The sequence below is a fragment of the Panulirus ornatus genome, chromosome 57 (genome assembly GCF_036320965.1).
Source record: "Panulirus ornatus isolate Po-2019 chromosome 57, ASM3632096v1, whole genome shotgun sequence".
Taxonomy (NCBI): Eukaryota; Metazoa; Arthropoda; class Malacostraca; order Decapoda; family Palinuridae; genus Panulirus; species Panulirus ornatus.
The window spans coordinates 1,015,353-1,033,056 of NC_092280.1; the positions used below are offsets into that span (position 1 = coordinate 1,015,353).

Consider the following 17,704-nt stretch of genomic DNA (forward strand, 5'->3'; position numbering starts at 1 on the left):
TTCATACTTTATCATTGTTTCAATCCCTATAGACCTTTCCATGGTTTACCCTGGATGCATCACGTGCCCTGGTTCAGTCCATTGACAGTATTTCGACCTCAGTTTACCACATCATTCCAATTTATTGTTTGCACATCTTACACCCTTCAGCATGTTCAGGCCTCTATTGCTTAATATCTTTTTCATGCCAACCTTCCATCTAGTTTGGACACCCTTTTTTCCTTGTTCCCTCCACTTCTGACACATCCTTTTTGTCAGCCTTTCCTCAGTTATTCTTGCCATATGTCCACACTGTATCAACTCACCCTCTTAAGCTCTTTCAGCCACACACTTTTTATTACCACATCTCTCTCTTATATTCTCCTGTCTTTTCTCACCAATATTGTTGTCTCTTTTTAAAACCTGTACATATTTTCACCATTGTCTCCACAAGATAGTGATCAGACATCCCTCCATCTGTCCCTCGCAGCACATTTGCATTCTAAAACCTCTTTTATGTGCCCCTCAAGAGATGTATGATCCAGTAATGCCTGCAGCCCATCTCTCATACTCACATTTTATACTTGTGTGTCCCTCTTTTTAAACTAGGTATTCCTAATCGCCAGTCCTTTTTTCAGAATACAACTCCACAAGGTGTCCCATCCCCCTAGTTATACCCTCAACTGCCACATCATTCACTTCATTCAAATGACCCATCACTAATACCCAGTATTTTGCATCAAAACTGCTGAAGCACTCAGCTGCTCCCAAAGCACTTGACTCTTATGATCTCTTCTCACTTAGTCTGGTGCATAAGCACAAATGATTACCTATTTCCCACCACCCACTGTCAGTTTTACCCACATCAGTAGAATTCACCTCCCTATACTCTTTCACACACCCACAAGTCTGCTTCAAGAGTAGTGCTTGAGCCCTCGAAGAGGATGAGCACTCTGCTTGGCTCTTTCTTTTGTTTCATCTTGAAATGTACAGCAATTGAAGGATTTCCAATACCCTGCTTACTTCCCATTTAGTCACCTTTTACGACATGCTGGCAGTACAGAAGTAGAATTCTTTCTCCCTTACCTCAAGGATAATGGATATCTGTCACTCCATCTATCTATCTATCTGTACCTCCTATGCCTGTTACCGTTAGGAACACCCTCAAGGGGGTGGCCACAGCAAGAGTTTCCATAACTGGTGAACTCCTGTGCCTCTTCTTATCCATTTAGTGCCTCACTCTTGGCAGGCCTCTGGCAGAGGGCAACCTTAGCACAGTGTTTCTTGAGTATCCTACCTACTGTCACTGCAGAGTATTTGTATTAAATGTTTGAAATTACTACTTTCATCTAATGCTCACACCCAAATGTTCCCACCTCATACTCCTATCTATTGTTCCTGCATGCTACTTCTGTCTATAACTTATATTTTGCCAAAATGCATGGAAAGCACATAGCACTCACCAATGGAAAATCTAGAGTTACAATGAATTAGTTGTGTGAGTTAAGTGTTGTCAGGTGTTATGTGTGACAAGTAGAAATAGTATGTTTGTGGACAGAATGCCAGCAGCCCACATATGGGTGAGGCAAAAAGAAAAGAGCTATCTGGTCAGAGAAGTCCATCTTTACAACCATTGAAGTGCTGGCTCACCATGCAGCCATCATTAACCCTCCTGATATCTCCATGGTTGGTGACTGCCTACCAACTACTGTTGCTTTGTTTTGATTTGAAGAAAATCTTAGATAAGAAACAGTCAGGTTTTTGCTAACCCAGTAGGGTTTAACATAAACTCTTTTAATTGCAGCAAAGTCGATGGGCACTTGTTTGTGTGTTGTGTCGAGAACGTCGTGGTGCTTGCATACAATGCTCAGTCAAGACCTGCAAAACAGCCTACCATGTAACTTGTGCCTTCAAACATGGACTAGAGATGAAGGCCATTATCGAAGATGAAAGTGCTGATGATGGAGTCAAGTTGAGAGTAAGGATTGCATATGTCTCATAATGTATTTAGCACTGGATGTTTAATTTTTTCTCTCTCTCTTTGCATTAGGAAAAAAGAATTCACAAAACAGCATGCAGTTCAAATTATGTATTAGAATACAGAATTCCCAAATTAAACCCCAGAATCTGAAATGATTGTCGATTAACATTTTGAATTCTCTGCAGACTGAAAATATTTTACGAAATCTGTTTGTATTTCTGACACATGTTCCCTCCTGGAATTCCCTCAAGGGGATGGCCACACCAAAACAGTATCCATACTGGTGAATTGCTACTTCTTATCCTTTAATACCTCTCCCTCAATAGACCATTGGCAGAAGGCAACTCTAGTGCAGAATTACAGCATCAAAACACATTACATGAGGTTTCATTATCATTTAAAATAGTAACTTTTTTATTCTGTAAAATAGTTCTAGTAGAATGTCATCAAAATAGCCTCTTATTTAGGTATTCTTATAAAACTAAGAACAAAGTTCATTCAAGACAGTAGAACCTCATTGTTCTACATTAAATCAAAGAAACATCACTGTAGACACATTAGATAGAAGTAATTAGTGAGAATATTAGTTGGGATAGGGGAGAAAGAATACTTCCCGTGCATTCCTCACGTGTCGTAAAAGGCCACTAAAGGGGACGGGAGCAGGGGGCTGGAAACCCTCCCCTCCTTGTATTTCAACTTTCTAAAAGGGGAAACAGAAAAAGGAGTCATGTGGGGAGTGCCCATCCTCCTCGAAGGCTCAGACTGGGTTGTCTAAATGTGTGTGGATGTAACCAAGATGAGAAAAAAGGAGGGATAGGTAGTATGTTTGATGAAAGGAACCTGGATGTTTTGGCTCTGAGTGAAACGAAGCTCAATGGTAAAGGGGAAGAGTGGTTTGGGAATGTCTTGGGAGTAAAGTCAGGGGTTAGTGAGAGGACAAGAGCAAGGGAAGAAGTAGCACTACTCCTGAAACAGGAGTGGTGGGAGTATGTGATAGAGTGTAAGAAAGTAAACTCTAGATTGATATTGGTAAAACTGAAAGTGGATGGAGAGAGATGGGTGATTATTGGTGCATATGCACCTGGGAATGAGAAGAAAGATCATGAGAGACAAGTATTTTGGGAGCAGATGAGTGAGTGTGCTAGTAGTTTTGATGCACGAGACCGGGTTATAGTGATGGGTGATTTGAATGCAAAGGTGAGTAATGTGGCAGTTAAGGGAATAATTGGTGTACATGGGGTGTCCAGTGTTGTAAATGGAAAAGGTGAAGAGCTTGTAGATTTATGTGCTGAAAAAGGACTGGTGATTGGGAATACCTGGTTTAAAAAGAGAGATATACATAAGTATACATATGTAATGTAGGAGATATGGCCAGAGAGCATTATTGGATTATGTGTTAATTGATAGGCGTGCGAAAGAGAGACTTTTGGATGTTAATGTGCTGAGAGGTGCAACTGGAGGGATGTCTGATCAGTATCTTGTGGAGGCAAAGATGAAGATTTGTAGAGGTTTTCAGAAAAGAAGAGAAAATGTTAGGGTGAAGAGAGTGGTGAGAGTAAGTGAACTTGGGAAGGAGACTTGTGTGAGGAAGTACCAGGAGAGACTGAGTACAGAATGGAAAAAGGAGAGAACAAAGGAGGTAAGGGGAGTGCGGGAGGAATGGGATGTATTTAGGGAAGCAGTGATAGCTTGCGCAAAAGATGCTTGTGGCATGAGAAGCGTGGGAGGTGGGCAGATTAGAAAGGGTAGTGAGTAGTGGGATAAACACGTAAGATTATTAGTGAAAGAGAAGAGAGAGGCATTTGGACAATTTTTGCAGGGAAATAATGCAAATGAGTGGGAGATGTATAAAAGAAAGAGGCAGGAGGTCAAGAGAAAGGTGCAAGAGGTGAAAAAGAGGGCAAATGAGAGTTGGGGTGAGAAAGTATCATTAAATTTTAGGGAGAATAAAAAGATGTTATGGAAGGAGGTAAATAAAGTGCATAAGACAAGGGAACAAATGGGAACTTGAGTGAATGGGGCTAATGGGGAGGTGATAACAAGTAGTGGTGATGTGAGAAGGAGATGGAGTGAGTATTTTGATGGTTTGTTGAATGTGTTTGATGATAGAGTGGCAGATATAGGGTGTTTTGGCCGAGGTGGTGTGCAAAGTGAGAGGGTTAGGGAGAATGATTTGGTAAACAGGGAAGAGGTTGTAAAAGCTTTGCAGAAGATGAAAGCCGGCAAGGCAGCAGGTTTGGATGGTATTGCAGTGGAATTTATTAAAACAGAGGGTGACTGTATTGTTGACTGGTTGGTAAGGTTATTTAATGTATGTATGACTCATGGTGAGGTGCCTGAGGATTGGCAGAATGCTTGCATAGTACCATTGTACAAAGGCAAAGGGGATAAAAGTGAGTGCTCAAATTACAGAGGTATAAGTTTGTTGAGTATTCCTGGTAAATTATATGGGAGGGTATTGATTGAGAGGGTGAAGGCATGTACAGAGCATCAGATTGGGGAAGAGCAGTGTGGTTTCAGAAGTGGTAGAGGATGTGTGGATCAGGTGTTTGCTTTGAGGAATGTATATGAGAAATACTTAGAAAAGCAAATGGATTTGTATGTAGCATTTATGGATCTGGAGAAGGCATATAATAGAGTTGATGTAGATGTTTTGTGAAAGGTATTAAGAATATATGGTGTGGGAGGCAAGTTGTTAGAAGCAGTGAGAAGTTTTTATCAAGGATGGAAGGCATGTGTACGTGTAGGGAGAGAGGAAAGTGATTGGTTCTCAGTGAATGTAGGTTTGCGGCAGGGGTGTGTGTTGTCTCCATGGTTTTTTAATTTGTTTATGGATGGGGTTGTTAGGGAGGTGAATGCAAGAGTTTTGGAAAGAGGGGCAAGTATGCAGTCTGTTGTGGAAGAGAGAGCTTGGGAAGTGAGTCAGTTGTTGTTCGCTGATGATACAGCGCTGGTAGCTGATTTGTGTGAGAAACTGCAGAAGCTGGTGACTGAGTTTGGTAAAGTGTGTGAAAGAACAAAGCTGAGAGTAAATGTGAAGAAGAGCAAGGTTATTAGGTACAGTAGGGTTGAGGGACAAGTCAATTGGGAGGTAAGTTTGAATGGAGAAAAACTGGAGGAAGTGAAGTGTTTTAGATATCTGGAAGTGGATTTGGCAGCGGATGGAACCATGGAAGTGGAAGTGAATCGTAGGGTGGGGGAGGGGGCGAAAGTTCTGGGAGCGTTGAAGAATATGTGGAAGTCGAGAACATCATCTCGGAAAGCAAAAATGGGTATGTTTGAAGGAATAGTAGTTCCAACAATGTTATATGGTTGTGAGGCATGGGCTATGGATAGAGTTGTGCAGAGGAAGGTGGATGTGCTAGAAATGAGATGTTTGAGGACAATATGTGGTGTGAGGTGGTTTGATCGAGTAAGTAATAATAGGGTAAGAGAGATGTGTGGTAATAAATAGAGTGTGGTCGAGAGAGCAGAAGAGGGTGTATTGAAATGGTTTGGTCACATGGAGAGATTGAGTGAGGAAAGATTGACCAAAAGGATATATGTGTCAGAGGTGGAGGGAACGAGGAGAAGTGGGAGACCAAATTGGAGGTGGAACAATGGAGTGAAAAAGAATTTGAGTGATAGGGGCCTGAACATGCAGGAGGGTGAAAAGCTTGCAAGGAATAGAGTGAATTGGAATGATGTGGTATACCGGGGTCGACGTGATGTCAATGGATTGAACCAGGGCATGTGAAGCGTCTGGGGTAAACCATGGAAAGTTCTGTGGAGCCTGGATGTGGAAAGGGAGCTGTGGTTTCAGTGCATTATTACATTACAGCTAAAGACTGAGTGTGAACGAATGTGGCCTTTGTTGTCTTTTCCTAGCACTACCTCGCGCACATGAGGGGAGGGGGTTGTTATTTCATGTGTGGCTGGGTAGTGATGGGAATAAATAAAGGCAGACAATATGAATTATGTACATGTGTGTACATGTATATGTCTGTGTGTGTACATATATGTATACATTGAGATGTATAAGTATGTATATTTGCGTGTGTGGACATGTATGTATATACATGTGTATGTGGGTGGGTTGGGCCATTCTTTCGTCTGTTTCCTTGCGCTACCTCACTAACACGGGAGACAGCGACAAAGCAAAATAAATAATAAAATTAGTTAGGAGCCTCTGGAAACACTATGCTAGAGTTGTCCTCTGCCAGTGGATTATTAATGATGATGCACAAAAGGCTTAAAAGTAGCACTGGAGTTTACCAGTTATGGAGACTTTTGCAGTGGCCACTCTCTTAAAGGAGTTCCTGAAGGGAATGGACATAACAGATATAGATAGATAAAATTCCACCGTATAGGAAGAGAGGAAAGTGATTGGTTCTCAGTGAATGTAGGTTTGCGGCAGGGGTGTGTGATGTCTCCATGGTTGTTTAATTTGTTTATGGATGGGGTTGTTAGGGAGGTGAATGCAAGAGTTTTGGAAAGAGGGGCAAGTATGAAGTCTGTTGGGGATGAGAGAGCTTGGGAAGTGAGTCAGTTGTTGTTCGCTGATGATACAGCGCTGGTGGCTGATTGATGTGAGAAACTGCAGAAGCTGGTGACTGAGTTTGGTAAAGTGTGTGAAAGAAGAAAGTTAAGAGTAAATGTGAATAAGAGCAAAGTTATTAGGTACAGTAGGGTTGAGGGTCAAGTCAATTGGGAGGTGAGTTTGAATGGAGAAAAACTGGAGGAAGTGAAGTGTTTTAGATATCTGGGAGTGGATCTGGCAGCGGATGGAACCATGGAAGCGGAAGTGGATCATAGGGTGGGGGAGGGGGCGAAAATTCTGGGAGCCTTGAAGAATGTGTGGAAGTCGAGAACATTATCTCGGAAAGCAAAAATGGGTATGTTTGAAGGAATAGTGGTTCCAACAATGTTGTATGGATGCGAGGCGTGGGCTATGGATAGAGTTGTGTGCAGGAGGATGGATGTGCTGGAAATGAGATGTTTGAGGACAATATGTGGTGTGAGGTGGTTTGATCGTGTAAGTAACGTAAGGGTAAGAGAGATGTGTGGAAATAAAAAGAGCGTGGTTGAGAGAGCAGAAGAGGGTGTTTTGAAATGGTTCGGGCACATGGAGAGAATGAGTGAGGAAAGATTGACCAAGAGAATATATGTGTCGGAGGTGGAGGGAACGAGGAGAAGAGGGAGACCAAATTGGAGGTGGAAAGATGGAGTGAAAAAGATTTTGTGTGATCGGGGCCTGAACATGCAGGAGGGTGAAAGGAGGGCAAGGAATAGAGTGATTTGGAGCGATGTTATATACCGGGGTTGACGTGCTGTCAGTGGATTGAATCAAGGCATGTGAAGCGTCTGGGGTAAACCATGGAAAGCTGTGTAGGTATGTATATTTGCGTGTGTGGACGTATGTATATACATGTGTATGGGGGTGGGTTGGGCCATTTCTTTTGTCTGTTTCCTTGCGCTACCTCGCAAACGCGGGAGACAGCGGCAAAAAAAAAAAAAAAAAAAAAAAAAATCCACCGTATTTTGACAACTATACAGTTTCTCCACATCTGTTCAGAATGTAAAAAATGAGAACCTAAATGAGAATTAGTGATCCAGCCTTAAGTACGGATCATTTTGTAGTACTGTGATTTTGTCAAAAAGTTATCATCAGGAAATGGAGAAGGCTATATATCTGTTTAGGAAATTTAAAAAAGGATGATGTGGCTGATGTTGATTTTGAGTTTTGCTTGCTTTTGTTCACAATTATGCACAATGACATTTGTTTCCATGATTTTCATTGTTCTCTTTTTGATTACTGATGTTCCATTGCCTGCTTTTAGCAAAACAGGAATTTAAAAAATATTAAAGTTGATTTTCAGCTCCAGTATTGCTTAGAATGTTAACATAAGTTTAACTAGAAACTTTTAATATAAAGAGGAAACAAGTAGTTAAGCCGCTGCACCTCACATTTTCATGCAAAAGTTTGCTCTCACTTACTTTTGCACCATGTTGACACTTCAGTAAGGGAGCACTACCACCTAAGACTGGCAAAACAGGAGCTCTCGTGGGACTAGATTGAGTTCTGTTGTGTAAGCTGTTGGTGATATTTTGTATCATGTATATTAGAACATAGGCATTGCTTGCAAAAGGATGAGCTGGACAGTGAAGCCACTGAGTGTATTTAAAGAAAGCATTAGAATGGTTAACTTTGAATTACAGAGGTGGCATACACACAGACCACCTTATGTATCATGTTTCTGCTGTTTAGACCTGATAAGTTTACTTTTTTGCATCACTAGCATCATCAACCTAGCTTCAAAGCTTAGGGCATTTTGGGCTTCAAAACTTTAATCATTGTAGGCACTTGAGTATTTGGACATAATCCCCTCAAACTCCTTTGTATGGCCCTCAACCCCAAAACAGTCCTTCCTTTCCCTCATCTGACCCCCTGCATGGTCCACCCTTCCCCAACCCCTCCCTATTGTACTATCCTCTTTTCCATCAAGCCTCCCACCCCCTGCACACACACACACACAAGCCTTGACCTTGCCTAATTTCCACTCCTCCCCCATAGTCTGCACCCCTTGCAAAGCCATCCCCTCCTAAGACCCCTAACCTTTACATGGTCCTTCCCTCCTCAACACCTCCTCCTCTTTCTTGCTTTACTCTCCCCTCCTCATACCCACTTTTAGTGGTGGTCTGTCTAGCTGCTGTGACTAGGGTTGCCTGTCTGGACTTTATGTACAGCACAGGCCACATCAGTTAGCTGTAGTGGCATGTGCTTAACATAGCCCATTATATTTACACTAAGAAATTTTTGTTTTCTGGGAGTTACTGCACCTAAAAAGTGTTCAAATTGTGCTCTGTCGTCATACCCAACTCTACCAAGTTATAAGAAATCTGTAATGCCATTGTAGCATTATGAAATTTGCTCACATGGATACATAGATGGCCATGCCATTATCCATTATAGTAACATGTAGAATAAGAGCTTGTATGCTAAAACTTAAATCATCTTTCCCACTGCCCCTGGAATTGCATGAATAGTAAATTAAGCAGGTTTGGATGGTATTGCAGTGGAATTTATTAAAAAAGGGGGTGACTGTATTATTGACTGGTTGGTAAGGTTATTTAATGTATGTTTGACTCATGGTGAGGTGCCTGAGGATTGGCGGAATGCGTGCATAGTGCCATTGTACAAAGGCAAAGGAGATAAGAGTGAGTGCTCAAATTACAGAGGTATAAGTTTGTTGAGTATTCCTGGTAAATTATATGGGAGGGTATTGATTGAGAGGGTGAAGGCATGTACAGAGCATCAGATTGGGGAAGAGCAGTGTGGTTTCAGAAGTGGTAGAGGATGTGTGGATCAGGTGTTTGCTTTGAAGAATTTTTTTTTTTTTTTTTTTATACTTTGTCGCTGTCTCCCGCGTTTGCGAGGTAGCGCAAGGAAACAGACGAAAGAAAAGGCCCCCCCCCCCCCATACACATGTACATACACACGTCCACACACGCAAATATACATACCTACACAGCTTTCCATGGTTTACCCCAGACGCTTCACATGCCTTGATTCAATCCACTGACAGCACGTCAACCCCTGTATACCACATGACTCCAATTCACTCTATTCCTTGCCCTCCTTTCACCCTCCTGCATGTTCAGGCCCCGATCACACAAAATCTTTTTCACTCCATCTTTCCACCTCCAATTTGGTCTCCCTCTTCTCCTCGTTCCCTCCACCTCCGACACATATATCCTCTTGGTCAATCTCTCCTCACTCATTCTCTCCATGTGCCCAAACCATTTCAAAACACCCTCTTCTGCTCTCTCAACCACGCTCTTTTTTATTTCCACACATCTCTCTTACCCTTACGTTACTTACTCGATCAAACCACCTCACACCACACATTGTCCTCAAACATCTCATTTCCAGCACATCCATCCTCCTGCGCACATCTCTATCCATAGCCCACGCCTCGCAACCATACAACATTGTTGGAACCACTATTCCCTCAAACATACCCATTTTCGCTTTCCGAGATAATGTTCTCGACTTCCACACATTTTTCAAGGCTCCCAAAATTTTCGCCCCCTCCCCCACCCTATGATCCACTTCCGCTTTGAAGAATGTATGTGAGAAATACTTAGAAAAGCAAATGGATTTGTATGTAGCATTTATGGATCTGGAAAAGGCATATGATAGAGTTGATAGAGATGCTCTGTGGAAGGTATTAAGAATATATGGTGTGGGAGGCAAGTTGTTAGAAGCAGTGAAAAGTTTTTATCGAGGATGTAAGGCATGTGTACGTGTAGGAAGAGAGGAAAGTGATTGGTTCTCAGTGAATGTAGGTTTGCGGCAGGGGTGTGTGATGTCTCCATGGTTGTTTAATTTGTTTATGGATGGGGTTGTTAGGGAGGTGAATGCAAGAGTTTTGGAAAGAGGGGCAAGTATGAAGTCTCTTGGGGATGAGAGAGCTTGGGAAGTGAGTCAGTTGTTGTTCGCTGATGATACAGCACTGGTGGCTGATTCATGTGAGAAACTGCAGAAGCTGGTGACTGAGTTTGGTAAAGTGTTTGAAAGAAGAAAGTTAAGAGTAAATGTGAATAAGAGCAAGGTTATTAGGTACAGTAGGATTGAGGGTCAAGTCAATTGGGAGGTAAGTTTGAATGGAGAAAAACTGGAGGAAGTAAAGTGTTTTAGATATCTGGGAGTGGATCTGGCAGCGGATGGAACCATGGAAGCGGAAGTGGTTCATAGGGTGGGGGAGGGGGCGAAAATTCTGGGAGCCTTGAAGAATGTGTGGAAGTCGAGAACATTATCTCGGAAAGCAAAAATGGGTATGTTTGAAGGAATAGTGGTTCCAACAATGTTGTATGGTTGCGAGGCGTGGGCTATGGATAGAGTTGTGCGCAGGAGGATGGATGTGCTGGAAATGAGATGTTTGAGGACAATGTGTGGTGTGAGGTGGTTTGATCGAGTAAGTAACGTAAGGGTAAGAGAGATGTGTGGAAATAAAAAGAGCGTGGTTGAGAGAGCAGAAGAGGGTGTTTTGAAATGGTTTGGGCACATGGAGAGAATGAGTGAGGAAAGATTGACCAAGAGGATATATGTGTCGGAGGTGGAGGGAACGAGGAGAAGTGGGAGACCAAATTGGAGGTAGAAAGATGGAGTGAAAAAGATTTTGGTGATCGGGGCCTGAACATGGAGGAGGGTGAAAGGAGGGCAAGGAATAGCGTGAATTAGATCGATGTGGTATACCGGGGTTGACGTGCTGTCAGTGGATTGAATCAGGGCATGTGAAGCGTCTGGGGTAACCCATGGAAAGCTGTGTAGGTATGTATATTTGTGTGTGTGGACGTATGTATATACATGTGTATGGGGGTGGGTTGGGCCATTTCTTTCGTCTGTTTCCTTGCGCTACCTCACAAACGCGGGAGACAGCGGCAAAAAAAAAAAAAAAAAAATTATAAAAGATCAGAAATATACTTTTAAACCAGTTATGATAAAGGTATCTCCTTCCCTCCTACCATTTTCCCTTCCCCTCCTCTTTTCCTTTCTTTTACACAATTTTTTCCTGTATCCTGCCTTCTGTACCTTCCTACTTTTTTAACCTCTGTCCTTTCTTTTCTTCATGAGATGTTCACAATATGTTTTAGATAAAATTGCTAACTTGGCAGATGACCCTTGTTTGTATTTCACTGAACAAAAAACTATAGCATTACAGTTTGCAAGATCAGCCAAAAAAAAGATCAGCAGTTCCACAAGAATTTCTGAAAGGTATTCTCATTCCATATGAAGTAGCAGTATGAACATTAGGTAGGAGCCTATGCAAACACTTTGCTAGAGTTACCCTTTGATAGTGGCCTGTTAGGGTGAGGCACTAAAGGCCAAGAAGCAGCACCAGAAGTCTCTAGTTATGGAGACTATTGCTTTGGCCACTCCCTTGACAGTTGCAGTTGGAACAGGCATCAGAGATGTAGATAGATAGATAGATATGAAGAGGAGTCTGAATTTCTGGGCATGATTTTTGATGGAAGATTGACATGGGCTCCTCACATTTAAAACGCTGCAAGTAAAGTGACATAGTCCTTTTACATTTTGAAGATAGTGTCTCTACTCCAAGGAGCAGATAGGAAAATCATGCTGATGGTATATGATTCATTACATGAATTGAAACTGAACTGTGGTTGCTAGATATATCTGTTTGTGAACACTGTCCTGAATCTTGACATTAGAATTGCTTTTTCAATAACAAAAAGTAGATTTTTTTTTTTAGCATGATATATTCCTGCAAGCAGAACAAAGATGTTTAGTGATGGCTCATAATGCGATGAAAATCAGGCTTTGCCAATAGAATCTCATATAGGAAAGTTACTAAATCTTCCATGATAGCTTCAGAACTGTCTGATATTATGACTGCATTAAACTGAATGAACATTCTCCAAAATCAATAGTCACTGTGTAAGAGGAAGGCAGTTTCATGCCATGGATATAAGGAAAGACTCCATGATTTAGAAAGTAATTAGATAAGTATGATAAGAATTTTTTGTTTCTTTTTTAGACCAAAAATTTGACTTTTATTAGTGGTTAAGGAGATAGGTTAATATGTTGAACATTTCTCTGACAGCCCAAGATGAAAACTCTGAATGATAGATATTAAAGAAAGCATCATTCTTGATTTAATCCTGGGATTAGCTGAGGGCACACTGCTTTAGTGTATGCAGTATCTGAATTTTGTGATACATTCTCAGATTTTCTGCTCACACATGGCTGTTTGTTTGTATCCAACTCTTATTTTTACTCTCTCATGGCTTGCATTGTCCTTCATTCTGCTCTTGTTGCTTGGATTTTATACATACATAGTTGATAACCTTACTCCAATACTCTCTGATATTCATCCATTAATTGTCATTTTTATTTGTAATTTTTGTGCATTGACCGTTACTGTCTATTGGTTTAATGTTAATCCTGATTAAGCATTATTGTTGGAATGTTGTCATCATTTACAGTCATATTGCGAGAAGCACAGCGTGTCAAGCAAGAAGCCTGGAAATGAGGAAGGAGAGAGTGAAGAGGGTGAAGAGGGAGTCCCTAAGAAGAAGAAAGATTGGACCTCTGAGCAGAAAAATCAGGCGCGTGCTGCAAAACTGCGACAAATTGAGTCCGAATTCTTCAAGCATGTTGATGTCCTTGAAACTTCAAATTTCCTTGATATCGACTTTGAAACAACTGAAACTATATTCAATTACTGGAAACTTAAGAGACGGGTAATTGAGAAAAGTGTTTCAGTTCTCCTTTTGTACCATTGTAAAATGATTATACTGGTTATGCTCTTTAAGCTGTCTTCTGTATGTAATTGATGTGATAGTTGAATTATTTCGTGTAGGCCTATGTGTGGGAAAGATGAAGTTGAAATAGGGACCTGCAACTGAGGGAAATTTAGAGTTATAAACTGAAGCTCTGGTGGAATAAGAAATTTTAGGGTTGGTTGTGCGTGAAGGAGTATTTTTCCCAATTTTGAAGTGTTGTTATGAGACCTAAGTTAGTGTAGGTCATTATATGTGAAAATTGAGCAGTAAGATATGTATGGAGATAATGAGAGAGGAGAGGTTAACAAAGAGGTTATATGTGTCTGAAGTGAAGAGAACAAGGAGGAGTAGACCAAATTGGATAATGGAAGAATGGAATGAAGATTTTGAGTGACTGGGCCTTAACATGCAGGAGGGTGAAAAGCATGCATGGGATTGAGTGAATTGCAACAATATGGTATTCAGGGGTCAACATGTCAGTGGACTGAACTAGCATTGTGCATGACAGCTTCGAGAATGGATGTGAGCAAATGTGGCCTTTCTCAATCTATTCCTGGCACTAACTCAGTAATGCAGGTAATGTCAGTCAAGTATGAAAAAGAAAATTGGGCTGTATAATGTAGTTGTAATTAGAGGAGAAGATATGCGGTGTGTATAAATTGGTGCAGTTGTACATACTCTAGTGTCATGAATTTACTCACTTTTTTAGCTTGATTATCATGTCATGGTTACCTACATACTTTCATTATTTTAAGAATTGCATGTGACACTCATGTGACCTGCCAGATGAGGTTGGTCAAATATGGTGGTTACAAATGAAAATGATAAGGGTAGTGGTTGGTAGGCAGCCACCAACCAAGGAAGTATATTACCAGTAATACCTGTATGGATATCAGGAGGGTTAGTGACAGCTACATAGTGAACTAGCACATCAGTGTTTGTAAAGTTGCATTTGACTCAGGGAACTTTTTCTTTCTGCCTCACCCATATGTGGACTGCTGGAATTCTGTCCACAAAAATGAAATCTCTCCTTGTCACAGGTAACAGTTGACAACACTTAACTCATAACTCATTCTTCATAACTCTAGATTTACCTGTGGTGAGTGCTATATGCTTTCCCAGCCTTTTGGCAAAATGGTAAAAGTTATAGATGGAAGTAATAGGTAGGAACATTTGACACAAGCATTAGGTAGAAGTAGTTGGTAAGAACATTAGTTAGGAGCATTAGGTAGAAGTAGAAGGTTGGAACATTAAGTAGACACATTAGGTATTAGTTATTGGTGGGAATGCCAGGTAGGAGCCTCTGGAAACATTGCACTAGAGTTGCCCTCCACCAGTTGCCTGTTGAAGAGTGAGTCACTAAAGGCTAATTTTTTGGAAAGTTGATTATGTGAGAAAAAGAAGAGAATAAAGGGAACATCAATGAAGAGGGGCAAATTGGGAAGTTGTAACAGGCAGTAAGGATGTGAAGAAGAGATAGCTTGAAGGATTGTTTGATGTTAGGGTGGTGAATGTAGAATTTTTAGGTTGGGGAGGTATGCAGAGTGAGAAAAGTCATGGTAAATGGTTTGTTGAAAAAGAAGCAGTGAAAGCCTTGCTTAAAATGAAATGTAACATGGCAGTTGGAGTAGATGATATTACACTTGAACTTTTCAAGAAAGGGGTGACTGTATTGTTGATTAGTTTGTTAAGATTTTCACTGCTAATGGTGAGGTGCCTAAGTGTTAGTAGAATGCATGTATAGTGCCATTGTGTAAAGGGAAGGGGGAATAAGTGTTAGTAGAATGCATGTATAGTGCCATTGTGTAAAGGGAAGGGGGACATAGGCTGGTGTTCCAATTAGAGATGTAAATGTTTTGAGTGTACCTGGTAAGTTGTATGGAAGAATTGTGTTGATCAGGTCCTTGCTTTGAAGAATGTAGATGAGAAATACTTAGTTACTGATCTGGAGAAAGCATAAGATAGGGTTGATGGAGATGCTTTGTTATGACATATGGTGTGGAGAGAAAGCTATTAGAAGCAGTGAGGAGTTTTTATCAGGAGAGCGAGGCTTGTGTGTGAGCAGGTAGTGAGGTTCCTGGTTTAAGTTGGTCAGTATCAGGTGTATGATGCCACTATGACAGTTCACTTTGTGGATGGGCTGATGAGGGAGGTAAATGCTAGGGGTCATGAAAAGAGCAGGTATGCAATCTGTAGGGGGTGAAGGGGGGCCTGGGAAGCAAGTCAATTGTTGTTTGATGATGACACCACATTGGTGGCAGATTAGAATAAGAAACTGCCGAAGTTGGTGTCTGAGTGTGTGAAAGGAGAAGGTTGAATGTAAATGTGAATAAAGGCAATTCTATTAAGTTTAAGTTTAACGGTGTGTAAAGTCAGATTTGTGTGGGTGTGAAACTGAACCGAGAAAACTTGGAGGAAGCGAAGAGTATTATAGATATTTGAGAGTGGAAATGACAGTGAATGGAACCATGGACATGAAGGTGAGTCATAGGATGGGTGAGGGAGCACAAAAGGATCTGGGAGCCTTTAGGAATGTATGAAAAGAAGAGTCACTATCTGGGAGGACAATTATACATATGTTTGAAGATACAGTAGTCCCAATGGTGTTGTAATGATGCAAGGCATGGGCTATAGAGGGCGAATGGATTGGAAATGAAATGTTTAAGGACATTATATAGTGTGAAGAGGGATGGTCGAGTTAATAATAATACGTTAAGAGAGAGATATGGTAATAAGAAGAGTGTTGTTGGAAGAGGGTAAGCTGAATTGGTTTGGACATATGAAGAGAATGAGTGAGGAGTGGTTGACAGAATGGATATAGTATCAGAAGTGGAGAGGACAAGTTGAAGGGGAAGACCAAATTGGAAATAGAAAGATGGAATGAAAGATACTCTGAGTGCTCAAGCCTTGAACATATAAGGGAATGAAAGGCATGCATAGGATGAAATAAATTAGAGCGATTAGATATACAGGGGGCAGTTTGCTATCAATAGACAGAACCAAGGCATGTCATGCAGCCAAGGGAAATCATGGAAAGATCTGTGGAGCCTGGTTGTGTATAGGGGGCTGAAGTTTCGATGCACAACATATGACAGCTAAAGAATAGATGTGAGAATTAGACTTTTTCTTCTCTCCATATCACTACCTCGATGTCATGGGAAACAGTGAACAAGTATGAGAAAATGTCCCAAGTACCATATATGGATATGAAACTTAAGATATCCTACACTTATATAGAAAATGGTAGGGTGGTAACTGTAGTGTATTTGGGATTTGGAGGTATGGGAAACAATAGATTCATGGCAAAAAGTTTGGTGAAAAAAGAAGAGATGATGAAAGCTTTGCATTAGATGAGTTGCAACAAAGTGGATGGTATTGTGGTTAAATTTCTGAAGAATGGGGTAACAGTGCTGTAGACTGGTTAGTTAGGGTTTTCAGTGAATGTTTAGTTGGTTCATGGTGGGATGCCGAGAATTGGCAGAATACCTATTTAGTGTCATTGTTTAAAGGTAAGGGTGACTAAAGTGAATGTTCGTGTTACAGTAGTATAAGTTAGTCGAGTATACTTGATAAGTTTTATTGGAAAGGAGGAATTGAGAAATTTGTGATATGCACAGAGCATCAGACAGTGGAGGAACAATGTAGCTTCGGGGTTGGTAGAGGATATATGGATCAGGTGTCTGTGCTCAGAATTCTTTGCGAGAAATACTAAGAAAAGGAGAAGATTTTGTGTGTGGCAATTGGGTTGATAGAGATGCTTTGTGGAAGGTTTTATGAATATTTAATGTTGGAAAAAATGCTAGGATCAGTGAAGAGTTTCTATCAAGAGAGTAAGGAGTGCAAGCAAGTTGTAAAAGATGAAGGTGAATGCTTCCAGGTGAGGGTGGGTCTGCCGCAGAGGTGTTTGATATAACCATGACTGTTAAGTTTGGTTTTTAATTTGGTGGAGGGAGTTAAATGCAAAAGTCTTGGAGAGAGTGTGGGTATTCTGTTTGTTTATCAGAAATTGGTGTTTGAGTTTGGGAGAGTGTATGAGAGAAGACAGTTGAGGGCTGAGATATGTAGTAAGATGATAAGCGTTGGAATGGGTAAAGAGAGGGTGGTGGGAGTGTGAGTTTCAGTGAAGGGACCTTGGAGATGGAGTGCTTCAGGTATGTGAGAATGGATGTGGCAGCAGGTGGAATCATGGAAGCTATAGTAAGCCATAGGGTGTGTAAAGGGGCTAAGATCGTAGATACATGGAGTGTGTGCAAAGAGATGTCTGTAAGACAAAGATAGGTATTTTTGAGGGAATTGAAGTCCTGGTGGCATTGTGCATGGGCTATAAAGAAAATGTTATGGAAGAGGATGGGTGTGTTGGAAGTGAAATGCTTGATGTTATGTGTTATTTTGAGGGTTAATTAGGTAGAAAATTATAGGGTAAGAGAGAGGAATGTTAATAAGAAGGTTATGGTT

General features: G+C 41.1%; 1 protein-coding gene across 3 annotated transcripts in view; it reads left to right on the forward strand.

Moving 5' to 3' along the window:
- Positions 1-17,704, forward strand: part of rno (PHD finger protein rhinoceros) — a 127,201-nt gene that overhangs the window by 82,506 nt on the left and 26,991 nt on the right. For all 3 annotated transcript variants that reach the window (XM_071694239.1, XM_071694236.1, XM_071694238.1), the window contains 2 exons: positions 1,784-1,957; positions 12,950-13,207. In XM_071694239.1, the coding sequence (XP_071550340.1) occupies positions 1,784-1,957; positions 12,950-13,207 (432 nt within the window). The remainder of the gene's footprint in view (positions 1-1,783; positions 1,958-12,949; positions 13,208-17,704) is intronic.